At 32.6% G+C, this 22869-nt stretch overlaps 1 protein-coding gene across 2 annotated transcripts in view; it reads right to left on the bottom strand.

The window, feature by feature from the left end:
- The window catches only part of LOC124532557 (forkhead box protein O), a 67876-nt gene that overhangs the window by 8453 nt on the left and 36554 nt on the right, over nt 1-22869 (bottom strand). Inside the window, exons 3-8 of one of the 2 annotated variants that reach the window (XM_047107513.1) lie at nt 6835-7017; nt 6540-6640; nt 5357-5602; nt 4940-5154; nt 4292-4479; nt 3640-4151 (exon numbers count right to left, since the gene is read on the bottom strand). In XM_047107513.1, coding sequence (XP_046963469.1) covers nt 3969-4151; nt 4292-4479; nt 4940-5154; nt 5357-5602; nt 6540-6640; nt 6835-7017 — 1116 coding nt within the window. In that variant the 3' untranslated portion in view covers nt 3640-3968. The remainder of the gene's footprint in view (nt 1-3639; nt 4152-4291; nt 4480-4939; nt 5155-5356; nt 5603-6539; nt 6641-6834; nt 7018-22869) is intronic. The other variant, XM_047107514.1, reaches the window with a different exon arrangement.

Below are 22869 nucleotides of genomic sequence, written 5' to 3'. Positions count from 1 at the left end.
ATTGTATGTTTAGTTTTATATCAACGAATTTATCTTTATCAACCTCATATTCCTGTTATAATTTTTATATTTGGCGTTCCATAACAAAATTTTGAAACCTTCAGCAGTACAGAGCCGTCACTACTCAACTCGTAATCCAATTTGTTGACGGCCCATTCTAGCGGAAGAATTTTAAAGCTGCCTTTACTAGATTAGTTCAAACACCCTTCAGCGTTTCACCATTTGTTCCGACACAATACAGAAATTGCTTAATATATGCATTCTTAATGCTATAAAACTACGTATCAATTGTTTTCTTTGTGTATTTATGAAACATGTCAAGACTTTGTAATATGTAATTAATTGTATATAAAAACGTTGGCATAAAATTAACTTTTCTACATTTCGAAATTACTATTTAATTATTAAACTGAATTTTAATTACATAATTAGCAAGATGATTATTTAATCATTTAAGCTTCGTATGGTTATCGTTTAATGTAATTTCAATAAAAATTAAGTATTCATTGTCTTATATCTGACAAAATACTTTATTTTGTAAGAAAGCACTATGGAAAATTCCGTACGTACATAAAGCCCCGCAAAATTGACAGCCATAACTGCGTTGCCTTCATTTAAATAACCGATCAAAGTCGACTAAGCTGTCAAACAATAAATAGCCAACTTGTTGGATATGGTACTTTCATCCAGCAGACTCGATTTGAATGCGAAACATGAAACGCAACTTTTAAAATTGACAGCGCAAAGGCATCAACATGTAAATTGCGAAGAGCTTCAAGTTTTATTATTAGATGCGGTTTTAGATTTGAATTACTTAACTTTTAATAAGTTCAATATTATAGATAATAAGTAACAGGAGGGTTGGTATCGAGGAAAATCTGGGATATTATGAGCGATGACAACATCGTGATTTACGGTAGAGGCACTTAATCAAAGCAGGCTGTTATCCGTTATTGTGCTCCGTCGTTTTATTTTAGCTGACACCAAACATGAAACAGAAATATTTCGTAGATATCCATTATTTATATCAATGTGTTTCTCTGAACCATATCTAGCGTATGCATATCTACGTAGTTATTGCAATTAAATATTAAAATTAAAAGTAAAGTTTATTGTCTAATAGAATTATGTTATAAAATCTAATAAAAATTTACAAATTAATGTTTAATTCATCACTCATTTTAGAGGCCATGCGGCAAATATTTAAAATACTTAAGTACAAGGGGACACCAAGGAAAGAGGAAATAAAAAGAGAGCAAAGAAGCGTTTTATTAAGTAGGGGGTGGTGGGGGGCGAGAATATAATGAATAAATTCCGTGTAAAGGCCCCCTCGTAACGCAATTGAAAACTTTTAACAAGTGCCGTGAAATCGTGTGTAAAGGTGGGCCCGTACCTAATTACGTCGCTAGCCGACCGGAATGCGGGATGAGTTCAGAAATTTAAACGACTCTTTATGAAAATCAGCTTGTTAATATAAAAGTCGTGTTGACCGATGTCACCATTCTTTTACGTTCTCGTTACATTATAATAAAATATCTATTATTTGATTCGTTTCCGAAAAACTCTTGTAATACGTATTTAAATAATTGATGTTAAAAATATTTCTGATTTCAAATTTGAATGTACATAATCAATAAATTAAATCGTTGGTTGAGATCTTATCCGCCATTAACTTCTTACTTTAAAGAATTAAAAAATTAACAAAACCTCGCCGCCTGGTGAAGACGTATTCTTCGCAACCCTAAAAAACAAGTCATTACCGAAGCGGGTTTAATCTAGCGTCGTATTCAGCGGATTTTTTCGTGATATTCCATTATTTGAAGGCGATCGCTCGACTCTAAGCGGCGGGCACCGTTTACGCTAAAAATGATATGATTAATTACTGGCTCCGGTCTCCCTCATTAGCGCACAAATAGGACCATTCAGTGGTGAAATTGAATCACGGGTGCTCGCAAACCACGTTCAATCGCAATCTAATTATAATTATTATTCATACCAGTAAGCAAATGACAAATGATTTCCGTGGAACCTCGCGAATGCATTGTTTTGTTGGTTAAGCGATTAAATCACCTGTTTTGAGCTATTTTATGTTGCTTCTATAAAGCGGAATTAATGCTGTAAGAAAATAACCTTATTTATAAATAATAGAAAAATTCCGAACACCTATGATAAAACTGAAAATAAATATATATATATGTACACATACATATAAATATTTCTGTTCATGTCAGTTATCAGACGAATTTTTTGCATGCCTTGTTCAACTTAGTATTATTTATTCATAACCCAATATAATTTGCACACAAACGCTACGAGACCTAAAGGTCAGGACTGACAAGCGTATTTGCTGCGAACATGCAAAAGGTAATAAATAAATATAAAAACCGTTATATCAATTTAAAAATAGAACTGGTTATTTTAAAAAGTCAGTTTATTTTTTAAATAACTTTTCGAGCTGATAAATTATGAGAATATTTTTATTTCGTTTATACTTTCACAACAACTTATTAACGTAATTATTTAACGTAATACAAAATTGTTACCTCATATATGTATCGTTAAACTTTTTTTTTCTCGTGTACTCTATGCTTTGTTTTATTTCGTATTATATTGGCCAGCTCATCTCGTACGCCGGCAGCTAAAATTCGCGTCTCGTCAATCTTTTTTTCTCCTTACATTCTTTCATAAATAAAGGAGATCACGTGTCATAATCTCCGTACAAAGAGACGAATTTCGTAATATTTGCTCTCACAAAAATAAATATTTGAAAAAAAAGGTCCGTTTTTAATGTATTAAGTCCTTCTCACACATTTGTTTACATTTAATGATACGAAAAGAATACTATCTACATACCCATTAAAATATATTAAGTATTACATAATTTTTAATTTCACAATATAGTAACATATCTTTCTCTTGAAAATTTTAAATAGAGACACTGAGTAAGATGTATTTAAACACATATTTTTGTTACGTCGCATTTAACATACGTTAGTTTAAAATGAATACAACCGCGTTCCAAGTGTGCAAAAAGTGCAAAACGAACGTTAAACTTCTGATTTTTCTATCTCAGTCTTAAATACTTGAAAATGGGGTCAGATTGCCATCCGCTGTTTTCACGAAACAATAAAGTTATAGTTTTGTAAGTAGCGATACCGTTGAGACTGAGTTATTGGACACTCAACTGGAAACTTTGGGCGGATTAACGCAGATATTTCGGAGGATTTATTGCATATGTACTGACTGTTGTAAGTATTATACATCAGAGATCAGGTTTTATTTTTGCAGATTATATTTCTTACATATAAACTTTCATGAATCGTTAGTCGTGACATTATAGAATCAAAAATAATGTATCTAAATTATAGCATTTATTTTTTATAGTAATTGTAATTCTAAGAAAAGCGTAAAATTAAAAAGAAATAGATAGATATATAGAAATTAGATTATGTTACTATGGAGATCCGTTTTACATTGTCTGAACTAAAAATCACGTCTAATCTCACTAGACTTGGTGTACGGGACACCAGAGGAATATGTCCTGCCTTGTCGGTTCCATTTTGGTTTTATATGGTTTAATGATTTAAATATAATTTACCACAATTTAAAAATGAATGATATTTTGAAAAATATAATTACCTTTTTAACCACTGGATAAGGTCCCATCATATGCCCCCCTCCTCGGTCCTCTACTTATTAATATACTACTCATATCACAAGCTTCCACCTAGCTTACGACTAATACCTACACTAACACAATTGACACTTTAACAACGATCGGTAACGGCCCGCTTAACATTAACGCTAAATAAAATTCTAACATTAGTTAACATGATAAACAAAAATCTCGACTACCATGCAAAAGTAACAACTCGAACAGAATCTGTTTGCGTCGTATTTACAGATTAACGTGTGTGTTGAATATGGCATTTACATATTTCAACATGTAAGCAGGTAACTAATTTATTTCAGTGGACCCAAGAGGGGGGTCCGGAGTAGGGGGTGTGGGAAGCTCCACCACCTGAGAGTGTCGTGGGCACCGGTGGCGCGGGTGCTACGAACTGACTCTCCGCTTCGGCCGCCATCGCGGTATTTTGCTGAGGAAAGTTGAAGTCCAGTGTACCATCCATGCTGAGCTCATGCCGTATCACCTGCAGGAACCAAAGAACATATGTGAGTGAAGTTGATAATTTCCAAGATTAGTATATTTATAATGAATAAAATTAATAAAAAAAAAAAACATTAATTTCATTATTTTTAAATCTCATTAACATAAAAAAGACATGAGTACCTCATCGACATTACAGTCAAAGTTGTGTTCTAGGGTCTCAATATTTAAGTCCTCCGAGAGCCCAGTGTAAAGAGCTCCCATAATCTGCCCCATTACAGTCGTTGGGCCCACGGCACCTGTCTGCACCATTACACCACCGTTCATGAGCGTGGGGTCAGCCGTCGTCACCATTTGTGTCTGACTGTTTTCTAATGTAACAGATAATATTATTTATATATTATATTTCATTTATATTTAAACTTGAATTTACAGTGAGATCAATTTTTCTAAATTAAATTTTAAAAAAGTAAAGTAAAGTAACAGCCTGTAAATTTCCCACTGCTGGGATAAGGCCTCCTCTTCCATCAAGCCCTCTCGGCTTGGAACATATTCCACCACGCTGTTCCAATGCGGGTTGGTGGAATGCACATGTGGCAGAATTTCGATGAAATTAGACACATGCAGGTTTCCTCACGATGTTTTCCTTCGCCGCCGAGCTCGAGATGAATTATAACACAAATTAAGCACATATGTAAAGTGGTGCTTGCCTGGGTTTGAACCCGCAATCATCGGTTAAGATGCACGCGTTCTAACCACTGGGCCATCTCAGCTCAATTAAATTTTAAGAAAATATAAATTTAATGTTATTGGAAAATATTGAATGCTTACCAGTTAGCATGATGTCAGCAGGATCAGCAGGCGGCGGGGGTCTGACAAAATGGTCTAGCGCATGTTGGTGCGGATGAGTGGGATGCGCGGGGTGCGCCGGATGTGCAGGATATAGAGACGCACAGGCACAGCCGCCATGTGGGTGTCGCGGACAAGCGCCATATGCGAAGCGGTAACTTCCACCCGATGACGACGATGAAGTTGTTGGAACGTACCTGATATTGCAACTCGTATATAACTCGTTCTACAATATTCTCTAAAATCTTAAATTCAATTGTCTTAGTGCTTTTACGAATCTAGGTAAGCAGTATCTAAAATGGCTTTTAGTTTAAGTGAAACTACGAGTACTTTTTATATCTGCATCTATTTAAAAAATAAATTCAACCTAGCTTAAGCGTAGAAATTTTAAGATCTTACGTATTTAGAAAGGGATCTGTTCCGTGTAGTTTCATTGAATCAGCGAGGGTTCCTGCTAGGTCTTGGTCTTGAGTATAATCAGCTGGAGAGAAATCACTGGTCGAGGCAAAGTCTCCTACAGGGTTATAATCTGATCCCCAGTCTGGCTCCGAGGGTATTAAAGAAGGTATTGGAGACATCCGACCGCAAGATGACGCGTTGGATGAGGCCCTCTGACGGAAGTCCGGTGATAACTGAAAACTGCTGCTACGGCAAAGCGAACAAGCGTCAAAATAAAATAAATTATATGCTCAAGTATCGATATCCAATTAACAAAATATTGGTTTGAAATAGTAAAATAAAATATTAATCTAGCATGTATTGACGAAATGATATATCGATACTTGAGTGGCAAATAACGAAAATTTAGCAGAAAAAACAACAGAACTAAGACCTAGTTACTTCTAAAAATAATCCTATACATAAAGTATAATGGACAACATGCAAATCTAATGCCTCCATCAAGGCCCGCTAACATGAATGCCAAATGAAGCGATCATCATAACGGGTAAAATGGTCAGAAAGGAAACATTTTATTAGCGCAAAGTATGACAGAATATAATTTGATAAGAAATGTTACGGACTTCTTCTTCAAACGAGGACATAGAACAAAAAAATGTTCGATATAAATGTCAATTATGTTCCTAATTTTGACATATATTCGGCAATAAAAATGTTTAATGTAGGAGAGAATGACGAGATTCAGAATCCATATAACTCATCATCTAATGGTCGTGAATGAATTAAAACCTTTTATCACAAAGTAACAGTATTCCTATAACTCAATTTTATTAGCGTGGTCAACGCTACGTTATGTCGATCGGTTGTTTTTATTGTGTGCGTAAAGTGAACTTCTCATGCGAGTCATAAATTGTTTGGGTGAATGTAAATACTAGATGCAATGAAATACTTGGCAGAATGCACAATGTTATTACTCGTGTATGTAAATTATTATGTATTTAACGTCGAATTAGTATCGTAGTCCACGACGGTCATGTCCGTTAACATAATTGGCCTGATGCCATACATCACCCCTTACGTTTAAACATCTGTGGAAATTTTATTTGAAGCAACTAGTCTAGGTTCTTAAAACATCTATAGTTTTAACTTTTCTAAAGGAGAGGTATATTTTCGTATGATTTACCTGTGTATCGGGGAATCGGGAAAAGTGTCGATACTTTCGGATATTGAACTACTTGGACTTGGTGTAGCGTCAGCTGCGACTCCATTTCTTAATGCTTCAGGCTGTACATAAAAAAAAGTTTCAATATATTGTTTTTCAATGTTTATTTTTTTTAATGTAACTGATTAAACGTTGCTAATGTGTCAGTTTCAAAAGGATAATACAATTTGATTTTTATTAGACTTGGAGTTCATGCTGATGATTCAAATGATGATGATGTTTAATAGCTTACTAAATTTTCAGTGAAAAATGATACCTTCTTTTTAACTCTGCCTCGTCTTTTCTCTGACTTTGATGTCTCCATCGATAAAGCACGCCTCCTCACTGACTTCCCAGGTTTTGCATCCGGGTTGATCATCCACCATGACGACTTTCCTGTACCCTCGTTCTGGACCCGCATGAACCGGTTGTGTAGGGACAGGTTATGCCGGATCGAGTTCTGTAACAGATCAACACACATTGTTAAACTCGTTCCGAAATCATACATCGAATTTATAGGGTTAATAAAAGTTTTTAACCAATAATATGACCGTGTATTATTGGCCTCAAAAAATCTATTTTAATTCCAACTCCAAAGTTAGTGCAATAACGTGTCCTATCTCACACCGGTAATAAAATCTCACAACTTTTTCTGTTGAAGGAATAAAAGCAACCACAGCAACGAATGAAGTTTAGCAATAAAAGAGACCATAAATAATTTCTGCGTGCCCTGTGAGAACTGCCACTTTCTCGTATCGTTCATTCCGATGTAAATACGTAGAACTTTAAGCTAAATCATAAAATCGCTAAAAAAGTGCGCTGTAAAACAAGGAATATTTTACCGTTTTTACGCGCAATTTAGCACGAATGTTATCTAGCCGAAACTCTCCGTGGAATATTGGAATGCATAAATTATGCTACAAATGGATGAATCTACAACACCTAAATTTTTTAAAACAGCTGATTAAATAAAAAACTAGTACTCAAAATTATTGACTCGTTGCTCTTTGATTTACAATGATATTTTAAGTTATTTCAAAACTAGCCTGAAGCGCATTATTTATACCGTGTTCTCTTTGACTATGGAAAATTTTATATTCAACGAGACCATGATCCGACTTTTAAACGAGCCGTATCAATACTATGGGGCCGTGGCTTTTCGAATAATAACGACAGTTACAACCAACATCACGCAATCGGCCATATTTAAACGTTGACCGTTATACTGATAAGACAAAATGTATTTCTGCATTCAATTACGAATAATGTACAACAATTGGACTCGTACATAAATCCACTAAATGTGGACAAGTCGCGCGATTTATCAAGCGTGAAAAGCGCGCAACAAATGGCCTGTCGAGTATCTGATGGATTTGTCGCCAGAAGCCCTTACCAAGAATTCCACTACTATAATTGGGACGTTTGAATAAAAGTAATCGTATAACTTGTCAGAAGGGAGACTGATATCACGGACATATTCACAACACGCACATATTGTGACCTTTTACTTTTTTTAGGTACTTATTAAACGGTTTTCTTTTGTTTTCTTTCCGTATCAATAACAACATTGTAAGATAGTTTAGTTAGGTCAAGTGTCATTTTTATCATTTATCATTGTTCACAACAATGTTCACAGTGTTTATGCAACATTTACTTATTGCGATATTATAAAAAATAAACCTTGTTTTCACTTTATTAGGGAAATCAAGTATCTTTATTAATTTAACTTTTCGATTAAAATATTTCTTTTTACAATAATCGTTTTATAACTCAAAGATAATTTCAGAAATAGTTATCAAACGGGTAAATTATAAAACGGAATACTTGCATTTGCTTCAATGATATATTCAGTAACGTTCACCTAAAGACGCAGACAAGATTCGTGCGAGATCGTACTTAGAATTTCGTGTACGGTAGGATCTTTGGCGCCATAGCGACCCTTATGGGGTGAATTAACCGTCTCCGTCGACGTCCCCTTTAATGCTCCAGCGACTTAAATTTTGTCGAATTTCCATGCTATAATATCGTGTTACGCAATCTTCAAAATCAATGGCTTATGATTTCCGTGGTTTACAGCTTCACTGGATTACCAATAAAATCGAATACATACATATACACGGTAATCATTTTCTCTGACATTAACAAAAATTCTTACCACATCTAATTTACGAATATATTTATCGGATTTATGAGATGTCTTTTCGCACATGCACGTATAGAAATCCTAACTGCTATTTTATTAATTTTAATACAAATTAATAAAACGGTTGTTCAAATCCTAATTTAATATACATTTTCCTAGATATAAAAGTAGATTTTAAAATAACAAAATGTACTGTTGATTTTTTCAAATTGAAGTCTCGGTTCGAAGAGAGTAATTATTCAATGTCAAATCAATTGCAACATTTCTATATATAATATTTAGAACGCAAAAATAAAGTCTACACAGTTATACTAAGTCGCATGCAATTAAGTTGTTATACAATAATGTCAATAAACACAGATAAGTTCAAAGTTGGATTCATTATAATAATCTGTGGTTATATCTACATGGGAGCTCTCATATCACAAATAGACTCTAAACAAATTTTATTTCAAGGTTCTTTATTCATTACAAGTAGTACATATATCTAACCTTCGAGCGGAGAATATTTTATTAAAGAAACGTGGAAACGGAATGGTCTAAACGATTGTGTATTGAATAATTCAATACTACGCCACACTATAGTGCACGGATTATAAACCATCAAAATATATTATAACATGGCACATTACAGTTTTACTTTTGTCATGATTTCATGTTTTAAATGCAGCCAATTTATTTATATGTTAAATATCATTAAAGTTTTATTTTTTTTTAGAACATGTCTTTCAGATTGATATTAAAGTTCTTTTTTAATTTTCCAGTTTATCTCAACTATTAAGTATTAAGTAGCACGGAAGTGAAATTTCATATAGATTTGTATATCCGTGGTATGTATGCTTTGCCGCTGAAAATGCGTCAGATTCAAATAAATGCGCATACGAAAATTGAATACGTTTACAGGATGAATAGAATATAGAACGTGCAACGTGTTTTATTTTGTTTAATGTGATAGGATGTGCAAGTAGGTACTCCTGTTATATTAGTTATCCTGTAAGTCGTCGAATAAATTTTACATAACATACATTTAAATAGAACGAGGAATTACTTTCTCTGAATATAACTATGTTCGATCAACAATGTTTATGATCTCAAAGAACTTTGAATACGGTGATAATTATTGACACCAATTTATAAATGGAAATTATGTATTCTCTGAATAAGTTAAAATTTAGGGAAAACCAAGACTATTCAGATAATTTCAGAGTGTGAAGTGAAACAATAAATAATTCAAATCGGAGAATCACGATAACACAATAGAAGGGAGCAAAGAGGAGGCAGTCAGACGTGACAGCATTGAAAATTCGGAAGAAAATCCACCGGCGTGTCAACCGACACTGACAAATTTAATTATTCAACTTACCGAAACGTTAGCAAGATGACTTTTCCAAAAGGCGATAACTAAGTATAAATAAATTCACTTAGATCTACCACCGCAGCAAAGTTTAACTTAATAAAACATTGAAATTTTCGTAATTTGATTGAATTGAGGTCGGAATCTGTAGCGACATGATTTGAATACGTCATTCCGAATCATTTCACATTTCAATTTTAAGATTTTCAAAAACAGGCTACGTGTCTAGCTTTTATTTCGAAGAAATTTTAGTGAAAGTTAATGTAAGCCTAAAGGCACGCACACTCTATATTGAATTGTTTAAAAAAAATATATTTTTTTTTTACAATTGTTTTACTTGCTCTTAGTATATAGAAAAATCGTTACTTTTAAGATCCAATATTTTTAATTTTTTTATTTAATATTTGCTATAGAAACCGCGGAAATACGTGATTATTAATATATAAGTAAGCATAACTTTCACACAGTTGCACCGTCATCCGTCCGTATCAAAATAAATATTGCAAAATAGCACAGGGGAATGAACCGCTACGTTTTTGGTATATGACATAATGATTACATTATAATACCTAATATGAATGTTTAGCTAAAATCTAAAATAACATACAGTTAGCAAGTTATTTGGTAAAGTATTTAATTTCATCTGATATGTCGGTCGACTTATAAATATATCTCAATATAAAATGTAACGCTTCCACCCGTTTGGAATGTAGAGTACCGAGAAGAACCACTCGCAAAACTCACTGTAAGTATTTACAGGTTTTTTTAATAAATTACATTTATAAATTACACAATTCTAATAAAAAAAATATGCCTTTATTAAATTTTATACTTATTTTATTTTGTGCTTATTGAAGATGTGGCACATTGACAGCCTGTTACCATTGTGTTTAACAATCAGCACTAGTATGGAATAAGCTTAAAAAATTGTTCATTATATTAAATAAATAATGTAAATGTGTTTCTAGGATAAACATCACACACTATTAAATGTCTATCTAAATTATCGAAATAAGGAGTTACAAAAATTGTACGACGAAGATATCTTGATAATGTGTATAGAACTGTATCCACCGATATAACTTAATAAGATTAAGCAACATTTGAAATTAAAAATTAAGCGTTAACTTTTATTTACTAAACGAGCAATACTAATTGCTCAAGCAATAAAAAGAAAATTAAGTCTATGGGCTGAGGAGGAACGGTCGCGTTGTTGGCGAGAACCCAGATCTAAATCTGACAGTCGCCGCTCTTGACCCCACCTAAGATGCTTCGCGGTGTGCCAATTCGTTTTATGATTAAAATTATAAGGTCCTGAATATGTTTCCTTAGATTTTATCGGAAATAAGCCATTTGTCGATTTATTTGGTTTTTAATTGGTCTTCATAATGACTTGTTCTTAATATGTTGTTCAATTTTTCTTTCAATATATATAATGATTAAAGATTTTTTTCCCAAATGTTATTTCGATATATTACGCAACCAAATAAGAAACAAAAATAAAAAAAAAAACTTTTTGATTAATTTAATATTGCATATTTTTATTTTCATATTACATGCATCAAATTGCATTGAGGAAAAAAGGGTCTATAGAAGGCTTTTTTCCTTTCAATGAACAAAGAATGACTGAATAAAATTCTCTTTAGTAAGATTCATTGTGTCGGAATGACGATGGAGAATTAAAACATTTCATTTTCGCCATAATAACTATCGAAACCTAAGTGATGACGAAATTTTTTAAAACGGAGGGTGATTCTATTTTTCTTGTAACGAAACGCAAACACCTTTTCAATCCTTCAATGGGCTCGACGAGACGGTGGGAAGAGCACGACCAACTAGCGGTAGCAGTTTCCTAATGGTATTGTGTAAGACAGAAAAAATATCGGGATCCTCGTACAATGCCGGTGCGAACGCTGTTTGCATGGAACATGATTAATCGTCGGTTCAGAAGAAGTACTCGCGGCCGACACCTTCGGCGGTTCCACAAAAATTAATCATTTTAACGCGGCATTGTCGTTCCTTCTGCTGCGATCAAACTGCTCTCTAATTAAATTACAATTAGGGCCATTTGACAGATTACATTTGAAAATTTCATAATATTTATATAACTAAATATAGATTGTTTCATATTATCATATAACATGTTACTTAATTTATAGAATGTTAATCTTTTAATCAAATGATTATATCGCTACCTATCAGATATGGCAGAGCATAGGAAAGAATTACGCAAAGCTTTCAGAAAGTGCGATGTTATCTCGGCTGTCGTTTCCATAAACTTAATGGCGAAGTATCACAAAACTTACATATCGCCGTTATAACAACCTAACTTGGCATATTTGTTACTCCCTCAGTCAGCATATTCGCGTCGAATGACCGCCAATTTATGTGAAAACTTCCACACCGGTCGGAACATGACCTATCTATAAGTTTTTACTCGTCAAATAAGTCGCGCTATCTGTACTGAGGAATTTCTAAGGTAAATATGCCAGGTTAAAGTTTTCGCGTGAAAGTTTATGGTTTCGAAAAGCTATGTGTCAATTCAACGATTGAAATATGGCGACAGATTTTCGTGGAATGGGTGGCAGGCGACGCCACTGTTTCCGCATTCGGTGACGTGATGCATCGTGTGAGTTCGCATTTAAATTCAGGGGTGTTCGTATTTCAGATGTCACTTTTGTGCTATGTTCTGAAACGTTCGGTAAATTTTATCGAGACAAGATCGGACTACATGACAAGTAAACGATATGCATCATGATAGAAGGTCGATCACCTCGTTACCCGCCTGCTGATAGCTGGATTTGATTGATCTGCCATTGGGTAAATAGAAACAAAAATATATATAATAATAAATGAAAGACAAATATATTAAAGAGGTGGTCGTGCTTTGAAGAACGTCAGGAAGATAAGTAATACATTCCATTTAGAGAATTGCGGCCTAGGAATGCCCACTAATAACCTACTCTTATGAGTATCAATAAATAAGTTTAGTTGTAAAAAAAATGGTTTTACAATATAAACGTTTTATTAGAAAAAAATGCGCCAAAGAGATAATAAAAATATAATATGTAATAATAATGCCATAAAAGTGTTTCACTATGACAATACATTGAAAAAAATAAAAAAAAATTTTTTGGTAAAATATCTGGTAAAATGAAACATGTTTTAAATCTATTACTTTTCAAAAATTCGAATAAACAGTAACCACAGTATTTGACAGAGTCAGTTTCCTTCCACTGTCAGAGAGGGAAAGCCGTAGTTACAATTATGTATATCCGACTCACGGATCTACGCTTGATAGGAGTACCACATTATTCTTAAATAACATTATATACAAAATATAGCCATGTTTTACATAATTTTATACATAGAAATATAAACGAAAACTGTGGATCGGAAGAAATTATTGTAACGAACGTAAAACTTCATGTCGTAAGTAATATGTTACTATAAACTATTTGCGTGAAAGAATATCAAAGTCCAGTCGACTTGTAAACTTAATAATTTCATACATATTTGCACATGGTGAAATGTACGATCTGTGTCGTTAGGTAGGCGTCCGCGCGTCGCGTCGGCAGGTATGTCGGTGGCGCCACATGGGCTTCTGCCAGATTAATGGATCATTGCCCCCCCACCCCACCACCCGGAGATGTGAAACTACTGTTCGACGACATACCTCCTTCCTCAGCGAGATATATATGTTCTCCTACTTAACACTCTACAAACGCGAAATCTACATTCGGAGCGAATTGATAATAAAACATTGACCCACTAAGACGATAACAAATCAGGCGATCCGACCTTCAATCTCAACAAGTAGCGAACTTACATTTATGCTCGATAAAACACTTGGAAATGACGCCTCGTAAATCACGAAGACATCGAAAGTTAGCCGCCGAGCACTTAAAGTTTAACGGACAATAATAACTGCCGATGAAAAAAGGATACGGGCGTCGAAAGAGAATAAAAAATAATGTGGCTATAGTGTTCGAGAAGGGCTAGGTTAGCGAGTGGGTAAGTTTTGAGGGATGCCGTAATGAGGCTCGCGGGACAATCGATAAATTTGAATGTTCTCCGGCGCCGCCCAGCAACTTGCAACTTTTTTCGGTAGCGGGGGAAAGCGCGCCACCGCGACGCCAATCCTGTAATGCTAGTTCAATACTTCAAGCGGACTTATGCTATGGCTTGTTAATTGAACACTCAAATTAAATTTATTTATTCGAAAGTAATAAATTAAATAAATACACTAAATGTTTAGCTTTGTAATAACTAAGCAATATCATCTTACGTATATGTATACTATCAGCAGTATATGCCCGAATTTTGTATATTTGTTGTTTAAATAACAGGTTTATGCGTTTAAATATTAATTAGGAAGTGAGATACTTTATAATGTATCAAAACGAAAAATCGTATTGCGATATAGAGCTATATTTCAGTGTGCATCAAACCCATCGTCTAAGCAGGTAAGATAGCCAAGCGCGGAAGTGATAATCTTAAAAGTTAGATTGACATAGTTCTGTCATATAAAACGGTCGCAAAGTAACTATGTCGAGCAAGAATATTTGTAACTGATTTATTAGTATTGATAGTAAAAATGGATACGAGTATTATCGATGTTTATTTACTAAATTAGTAGTACACGTGTCAGCAGCGAATGTTTAACTGTAACGTTATATAGAAACGTTGCATTCTTTCAAAGAAAGTTTAAAAGTTTCTTGTATGGTCAAACTGGATACTCAAAAAGTACTCACAATACAATAGAATTTACTGGATACGATCATTCTGTGGCACATCGCATTGTCTGTTTCTCTCTTGCTTTTTATGGCCAAACTACTAACCCGAAATGAGGCTATTTTTGATGCCTAGCACGTGACGAGTGACGACTAACCCTTAAAACGTGTGCTTAGACGCGGGCAACAACTGGTATAACCAATACTCACTCACTCTCTAGTAACGACTCAGACTCAGTAAAAACTCTTGCCTTAAAACCTATTAGTACGATGACTAGAATTCGTTTCTTTTTTTCATCGTAAAACCTCATTCTCATTATTATTTCTGATTTTTTTAAATACATTTTTACATATTAATTAAAATTCAAAAATAAAATATTTTTGTTTGTCATGTAAATAGTTGTGGGTTGATTGTACTTTGTAATACTCTGTAGGTGAGAGTATTTTTTTTATCCAAATTGTAACACAAATGCCTACGGGCCCTTTACAAGTTAGTTCCAGTCTATTGATCGAGATTTTCACCTTTGCCTTTCTCTTTATCAAGCTTCACTTAACAACGATTAATTATTTTTATTATAAACAGTTCTTTAATAAAAGGCAATTTAAATTAGACAACAATGAGCTTGTTTTTATGTCTCTGTGTAACTTTTTCGTATTTAGTTTAATTTTTTTTTACGTATAATATTAGAGTGCTTAAAATTACTAATTCGAGTTGAATTAAGAAAACAAAATCTGCTTCAAGCTTTTTAATTTAAATTTGTATGTACCGCATAAAACTATAAACTATTATATACTCTGTGAGATAAAATAAGGTTTAGGAATATGGAATCATTTATTTATATCAAAGGTTAAAAAGATATATATAATTTCTTTAGCAATATCTTAATATGTTTCATGACATAACGTCGATTGAAAGCAATAGCTTTTAATAGTAAATGATTACTATTACATCAACTTAGATGAACAAGTGTAAACTTAGAAGTACGATCTAGAATAGTCGTAGAAAACTTAGCACTCACAATAAATTAAAAGTTCCCTTCAAAGGAGAATGGATTAAAAGTAGTTCGTAAAGTGTAGCCCTGGGAGCGAGGAAACTTTCAATTTTTATGACAAATTCAATTAGGAAAAGATGTGCGTCCCTGTCGCACGTATAATACGACTTTTGCGTTAGAAAGAGTGCATTTATATCCGTAATCGTCGAAGTTAAGCCTTTTATGGGAAAGTTTCGGTTGTAATTTATATATGCATCCGACAAGTCACTAAAGTCACATTAGCTCCCACTGAAATTGTAATTTATATCGAATTAGTAAATTGTGTTAGTAGTCGGACTTATTACTTACTGAAAATACTTATTCGTAGCGTTATTAGAAAACGTATTGACCCGCGACTTGGGCTGAGATTCCTTTCGCTTAAAGGGTTAATATTATTGTATTTCGATTCATGAATTCAAGGATATAAGCCAATCAATATTCTGACTTTCAATGAAATCCAAACCGTGATTTCCGTACTGTAGTGCACACCACAGTAAAAATATACCCGGAAATACAAAACAGAAAAAAGGTATTTTCAAAAATAGAATATGTTTTTAGCAATATGTTCATAATAAAATACAACCGCATAATTCAATATTTAAAATAAAAATTTATCATGTATTCGATAGTGGATAGTTTCTTGTGTGAAAATTCATAAATTAAATTTTTGGGACACATTTTTTTTGCGTATATTGTTGTTTTATATATACTATTTATATTTAATATATCGTATTTCACTGTGTACTGAATAATAGATATAAGAAGTCCGAAGTCTAACAGGAATAGAAGACGTAGAGTCCAATACTGAAACACCAAATCCCATTATCGATAGAGATCTCGCGACATCGGTGGACAATAAAACGGTACCATCATATCTAAAACTTTGTCCCATAATGAAGCGTATGGGGCGAATGGTTTACGACAGACGCCGGCGGATCTTTATTGGTAGCGCACCAATTTAGATAAAAGGAAAGAGCTTTCTCTCTGAAACATCAGAGATAGCAGTCTTAACTATCGCCAAGTTAGCGGTAGTTAATCCGGTGGGTTCGCAGATAAATCAACAGTCGAAAGCGATAAATTCGGACCGCTCACGGTAATAGGTGAAAACTATTAGGTCCGAGGGTAATTTAGGTGCTGCGCCGAAAAAATATGAAGGGAACCATAGGTAAGGTGCGAACTGGGTTCATTAGCTGAGTAATTGGAGAGAACTTCAACGGGAATCGAAGCTGTTTTTCTTTTCTATTTATTGGTATTCCAAGGCCTCACATACAATGAGAAAAGGAAAGATCCGTTTTATATAAATAAATCAGTAACTTAACTACTTACACTAAAGAGTTAATTCAACTTTTCAATGATTGCTTTGCAAATGAAACAATTGAAATATTTTGTTTGAATTTGTTTTGATTTATTGTAAGTACTTATATCTAAATTATATATTTATGCTATATCTGAAACTTATATGTTCTTGATTTATTAAGTTGTCCATTATATATTTTAATTACTTACTCAGCTCGTGTTGTTTTCTAAGTATGAGTTTAGAGAAAGTGAAACTGTTCCAATAAAAATCTACCAAAAGTTTTTTACAAGCAAATAAAAATAGAACAAGAACGTCGATAAATTCAATTGCCCGATTTGAAATACGGAGAAATCATGAAAATTAAATTGTCAAAGCGATGCTAAGGGGAAGGGAAGCGCGAATATAACAATACCGGGGAGATAAAATTTATTTCCGAAAATGATATCCGATTCCGACCGAGAATTACATCAACTTAAAATGTATTAATATAAACCTTTCCGTGTTTATTTTTTTTAACCAAATCAAGATGTGTTTGTTACATACATGATAACGCTAATTTAAATTTTTTAGGTGATATAAGTTGTTAGGTTATATACATTTTAATCACCAAGGCACTCAAAATATTTTTCGATGTCGCTTATTTCGTATATAAAATATTCACATTTTTTTAATTTCGATATACGTATAAATAAAACTTTAGCTAAATGTTTATCAAACCTTGAATAGTCGCTATTTAATATTTAATTAAATAAATTTTAACATCAATACCTAATCAGTGTGAAACATTACGATTCACTATCGATAATGAACTATAATTACCATTTTGCTGATTTAAAAGACAACACAGTGTCGAACGTGATCGGCAATTTTCGGCAAATATCGGCCGTTATCGATACAGGCGACCGCGTGGCTATATTCGAGTAAATTCCATTCATTCAGTTTAGTCAGTAGACTCAGTAAACGTCGTCAGAGGCGGGTGTCGAAACGATGTTGAGACGTATAAAATTTTCCACGTCTTATTATCTATTCTATTAATAAATTTAGCTGGGTTTTAAATTTGATAATTCAACCTTAAGAATGTTCATAAAACATAAGTTGTAATATAATGCGTTTGTAGTAAATTAATGCAAGAGGCGCGTTAGGGTATTCAATATTAATTTAGTAGTAGGTACATGCTTGCGATGGTTAGTTTTTATGACCTTGCGAATATTATTTAACGACCTTACAAGAACTAAGCACTTACATCACTTGGCTATCACATAAATTATGATGTAATGAGTAAAAAGCGTTTAGTGCATGTTTTATTAAAGCGGTATATAAACGAAACAATAATATTTATGTTTAACAAATACTGAGCGGAATTCTGGAACAAAACCAACAACAGATTACTGAAATTCTTTATAAGAAGCGGTGCTGTCTAAAGAAATTGCATAATCCGGTTAGATCAAAGTGGACTTAGCCAAATCGACGTCTCCTTTCTTAGCTTGTTATCTCATATCCTAAAAGTTTAAAACGCAGGAGCCATCGAAACGGGAACTTATTAACTCGATGTGATTGCCGCGTGGAAAATGCTCCACGGTAAAATGTTACAGGGAGGAAAACTTCGGCAAACTACAAAAAGAAACCGAATAAAGTTTAAAAAGAACGCTAAATGCAGACAGTACTTTAACAACGATAAAGGTTCGATCACGCGAATTTGCAATGCTCATTTTGAAATCTTTTAAGTTAGGTATATTCGAATGTAGTTTTTAACGTAAGTTAAATTCGAATTTCTTAAAACAATCTTTTAGTTTATTTAAAAAATATCGCAAATATTTTAAGCAATTTTATAATTAAAATACGGGAATTCTTTTCGTGTTCGAAACATAAATATACTAAGTCTCCTTGGAAAAGGTAAGATTTAACGAAATTGCCGCCTTTCCATTTGCTATATTCATTCAAGGGATACAACATACAACGCAAACATACTTTCTCTTATTGATTTCCGATATTACTTCCGAATTTAAAATAGTTTTACAAAACAAAAGTATATTTTTAATAATAATTAAACACTACTTACTTTTTGATAATATTTAGTCGAATCAAAGAGTACATAAAATTTATATTTTGTTAATTTTTCAAGAAGCCAGAAGTGTAATTATATTGCGTTGCTTGAAATTAAAAATGATAAATACAATAATGCGAGTCAATTCGTGTAGAAATATCTAAAGAAACTAATTAAATAATAATTAATTTAGTTCTAATAAGTAATGTCATCTATGATGAAAACTTTTTCTCATTTGAAATTGTCATACAGTTAGTGATACAGCGTGAGCCAAAAATTTTATGATAAAGTTGTCATTCACAATTCGGATTTTGATATATTTTTTTAAATCAGTTTTCAAAAAGACGCCACTGGTACTCAATCTTTACCGTGGAGTTTTAATGCAAATTACGCTCGTTCCGCACACTGCATGTTGCATGAGTGCATCAGTAACAACGTCTTTATGTTAATTGGGAAAATTATCCGTACTCGTCGGTCGTTTTCAAAGCTTTCCGCTTTATACACAATGAATTATTTATATATCAAATTGCCATACATCACTTACACGTGACAGGACCATGACTTCTAAACGTACTTTAGAAATTGTTAAAACTCCACTAATGTGTAATAGAAATTAAGTTCGGGTGTTCGCTTGATTTTTATAAGCTACAGTAATGATTATATATTCATATAAAATTGTACAATATTAGGAGATCTTATATTATATAAATATATGCTGACCCCATAATCTAAAAAAAGGTTCAAGAACTTGGATTTTTTATCAACAACATCTGTATTAAAATATTTTGGAGTCCAGTTGCTTTGTACCAAATATATATAAAGTAAATTTGAAAAGCCCAATGAATAAAATTGAATAGAGTCACAGCAATTATTTTATGCCCAAATAAACGAAAAACGATAACTCAGTTCAGTTTACTCCTCGTACAATATTTTATTCATCCGTATCATTTATTAATTCAAAGCTATTTATCTCAATAAATAAAAAAATTACTACGGTCAGCAATTTTATATATATTAACAATTAAATGAAGTTATAAAATTAACAAAAAGTGAGAAAAAGGTCTTTTATATAGACTATATATGTCAGTCATACAAATAAACCAGTCGATTAGATTCTATTGCCACGAGTACCAAAAGTATTTCAAAATTGTAGTTCAAACCATTGAGTGGAGGTTTGTACTTCAGTTACAAAATTTGATCCGATAAAATACAATTCCATCAAAATATTGTGGTGGTGTGGTGTACAAGTGGATATATTGCTATGATCCTGATTGAACAAATGATACTCGTGGTGTAACAATTCTCATACTAAAATAATAATTAAATGTAAAGTAATTTACAATATAAAAATATGTTACACATTTTTTTAACATAACATACATTACTCTGATCCCAATGTAAGTAGCTAAAGCACTTGTGTTATGAAAAATCAGAAGTAACGACGGTGCCACAAACACCCAAAACAACATAGAAAACTTATGATAATCTACATCGATTCAGTCGGGATCCAACCCAGGACCTCGGAGTGGCGTACCCATGAAAACCGGTGCACACACCATTCGACCACGGAGGTCGTCAAATTTATATTCAGGCTTATTTAAAGCGTAGGTTATTCTACAAACTTATATTCCGATTTAATTTGTAGACAAAAACATATATGACTAAGAACTTAAGATTAGTAAATTATATTGCATTTGTACGCGACTTTATTCGTGGCATACGATGTTTGTTTTTATAAAAGTAATTTATATAAAAAACGTCCATATCCTAGTATAAAATTTCATGTGACTTTTTTAGTAAATACTCGTCGAGGTATAATTTACATTGGTGAACTACTGAATGGTAACGCTTAAAAAACGTCTTCATCAGCAGCTGGGATTTAAAAACGGTAGCTAAATTCATCGAGCCGGTTCGCATTTGGAACAAACGACCTTGACTTGTCCAATGCGTGGTCACCCGCGAAAATAAAAGTTTAATTAACATCTGCACTGAATCGTCTTTTAGCAATTATCGATATCATTTTTATTACGATGTTATTATATTTTATTACTTGTAAAAGGTACTAAAGAGCCGCTAGAGAGCAAAATACACTTCACGCGTAGGCTTATACCAAAACAATAGGTACAAATAAATGTCTGAGTACTTATAGCATTTTCTTAGAGTTTTCTGTATCTAGAATATCCATGTTTATAAAAAATACAAGTTATATTATTTTACATAACGGTAAGAGAACAATTTTATGGTCTAATTTATCGCGAAGGCAAATTCTTCTATGAAACCTGTTTGACAACCAGTCTTATAATTGACCAATAATTCTTTCAAGGTAATATGAGGCGCCTAATCCGAACACTAAGACGGTTATTAATATAAAATCGAAATTGAAATGTTTCGTTCGCTTTATGAATCTATAATGTTTATAATTAAATCCTCTGAATTTGATAATTTACTTTGATTGATTTTATTTATCACTACTTTATTTTCTAGTTAAATATATAGGTAGGTTAAGTAGATATAAGTATTTACCAAATATATATCTGTACATTGTATATAGGTAGTAGAAAATAAATTAAAATATTTAATTACTCTATTGTACTTTTTAATAATGCTTATTACTAGTGTTGTCTTAAAATTCAATATTTTATAACTATTTCATTTGTAGTAAGAGTTTGTATTATACTTAAATCATTAGAAATTATTAGGTGCACATTTTTAAACTATATAATGTAACGGTATAAAATGTCTTTTATTTTTAGGGCTAAGCTGTAGATTCTTTGGTCAATAACCTCAAAATAGTCAACGCGACAACTTCAAGGTGACATTGGTAATGGCAGTACTGCGCAGGCGACGTATCGACGTAATATATTATATAGGTGCGAATAAAATGAATATGATATGATCCTAAATATTTCCCAGGTATAGAATACATGCATAAAAGTTATTTATTAAGAATAATAAAAATTCCTCAATGAAAATAGTTAGCTATTAATAAATTTATTCAATATATAAATAAATATATTATTATTAACTGAAATAATGTATTGTTTACAGATTAAAAATTAAGATTTTTTTTTAAATTATAAAATAGTATGTTCTATAAAATTCCATCGTGGACTTTTTTTTAAACGGAAATAACTTTGAGCATTAATTTGGTTGTTACTAATATGAATTTTAAGTAATTATATGCATATAAGCAAGCGTGCGCCACTGTAAGAAATAATGTCCTCTTACAATGGAAGAATATTATTGAATATTATGAAAAAAACTCATGTTTTGTGTGTGGGTTATAATTTTGAAACCCCTAGATAATGGTTGAGTACACGTATAATACTCAACCCAATACATAAAAGATTGCTTAAGTATATACTGTACATCACAACCAAAATACTAATACATGCAAAAAATAGATAACTACTCCAAATTTATTCGCATTTGTCTTTCATATTTTTGACGTTGAGAACCCTTTTCTATTTTTGACCAACACGGATGTACGAGTAAATGTTTTTATTAATCTATTTATATTTTTACTTTTATATGACCTGATTTCAACATTTCAACTTATCATATTTCATATGATATTACCGTGAACATGATAAAATCAAGAATAATTACCGTGTTCGTTTTTGGACTTTGACCAATAATCTCACGGTTATTGAAGATCACTGTCAATTGTAGTCTCAATCTGGTGGGAACCTATTCAATCGTCAATAGAT

Source organism: Vanessa cardui, chromosome 9 (genome assembly GCF_905220365.1).
Source record: "Vanessa cardui chromosome 9, ilVanCard2.1, whole genome shotgun sequence".
Taxonomy (NCBI): domain Eukaryota; kingdom Metazoa; phylum Arthropoda; class Insecta; order Lepidoptera; family Nymphalidae; genus Vanessa; species Vanessa cardui.
Note: the sequence above shows the minus strand (reverse complement) of the source record. Positions and strands in the feature narration are given on the sequence as shown.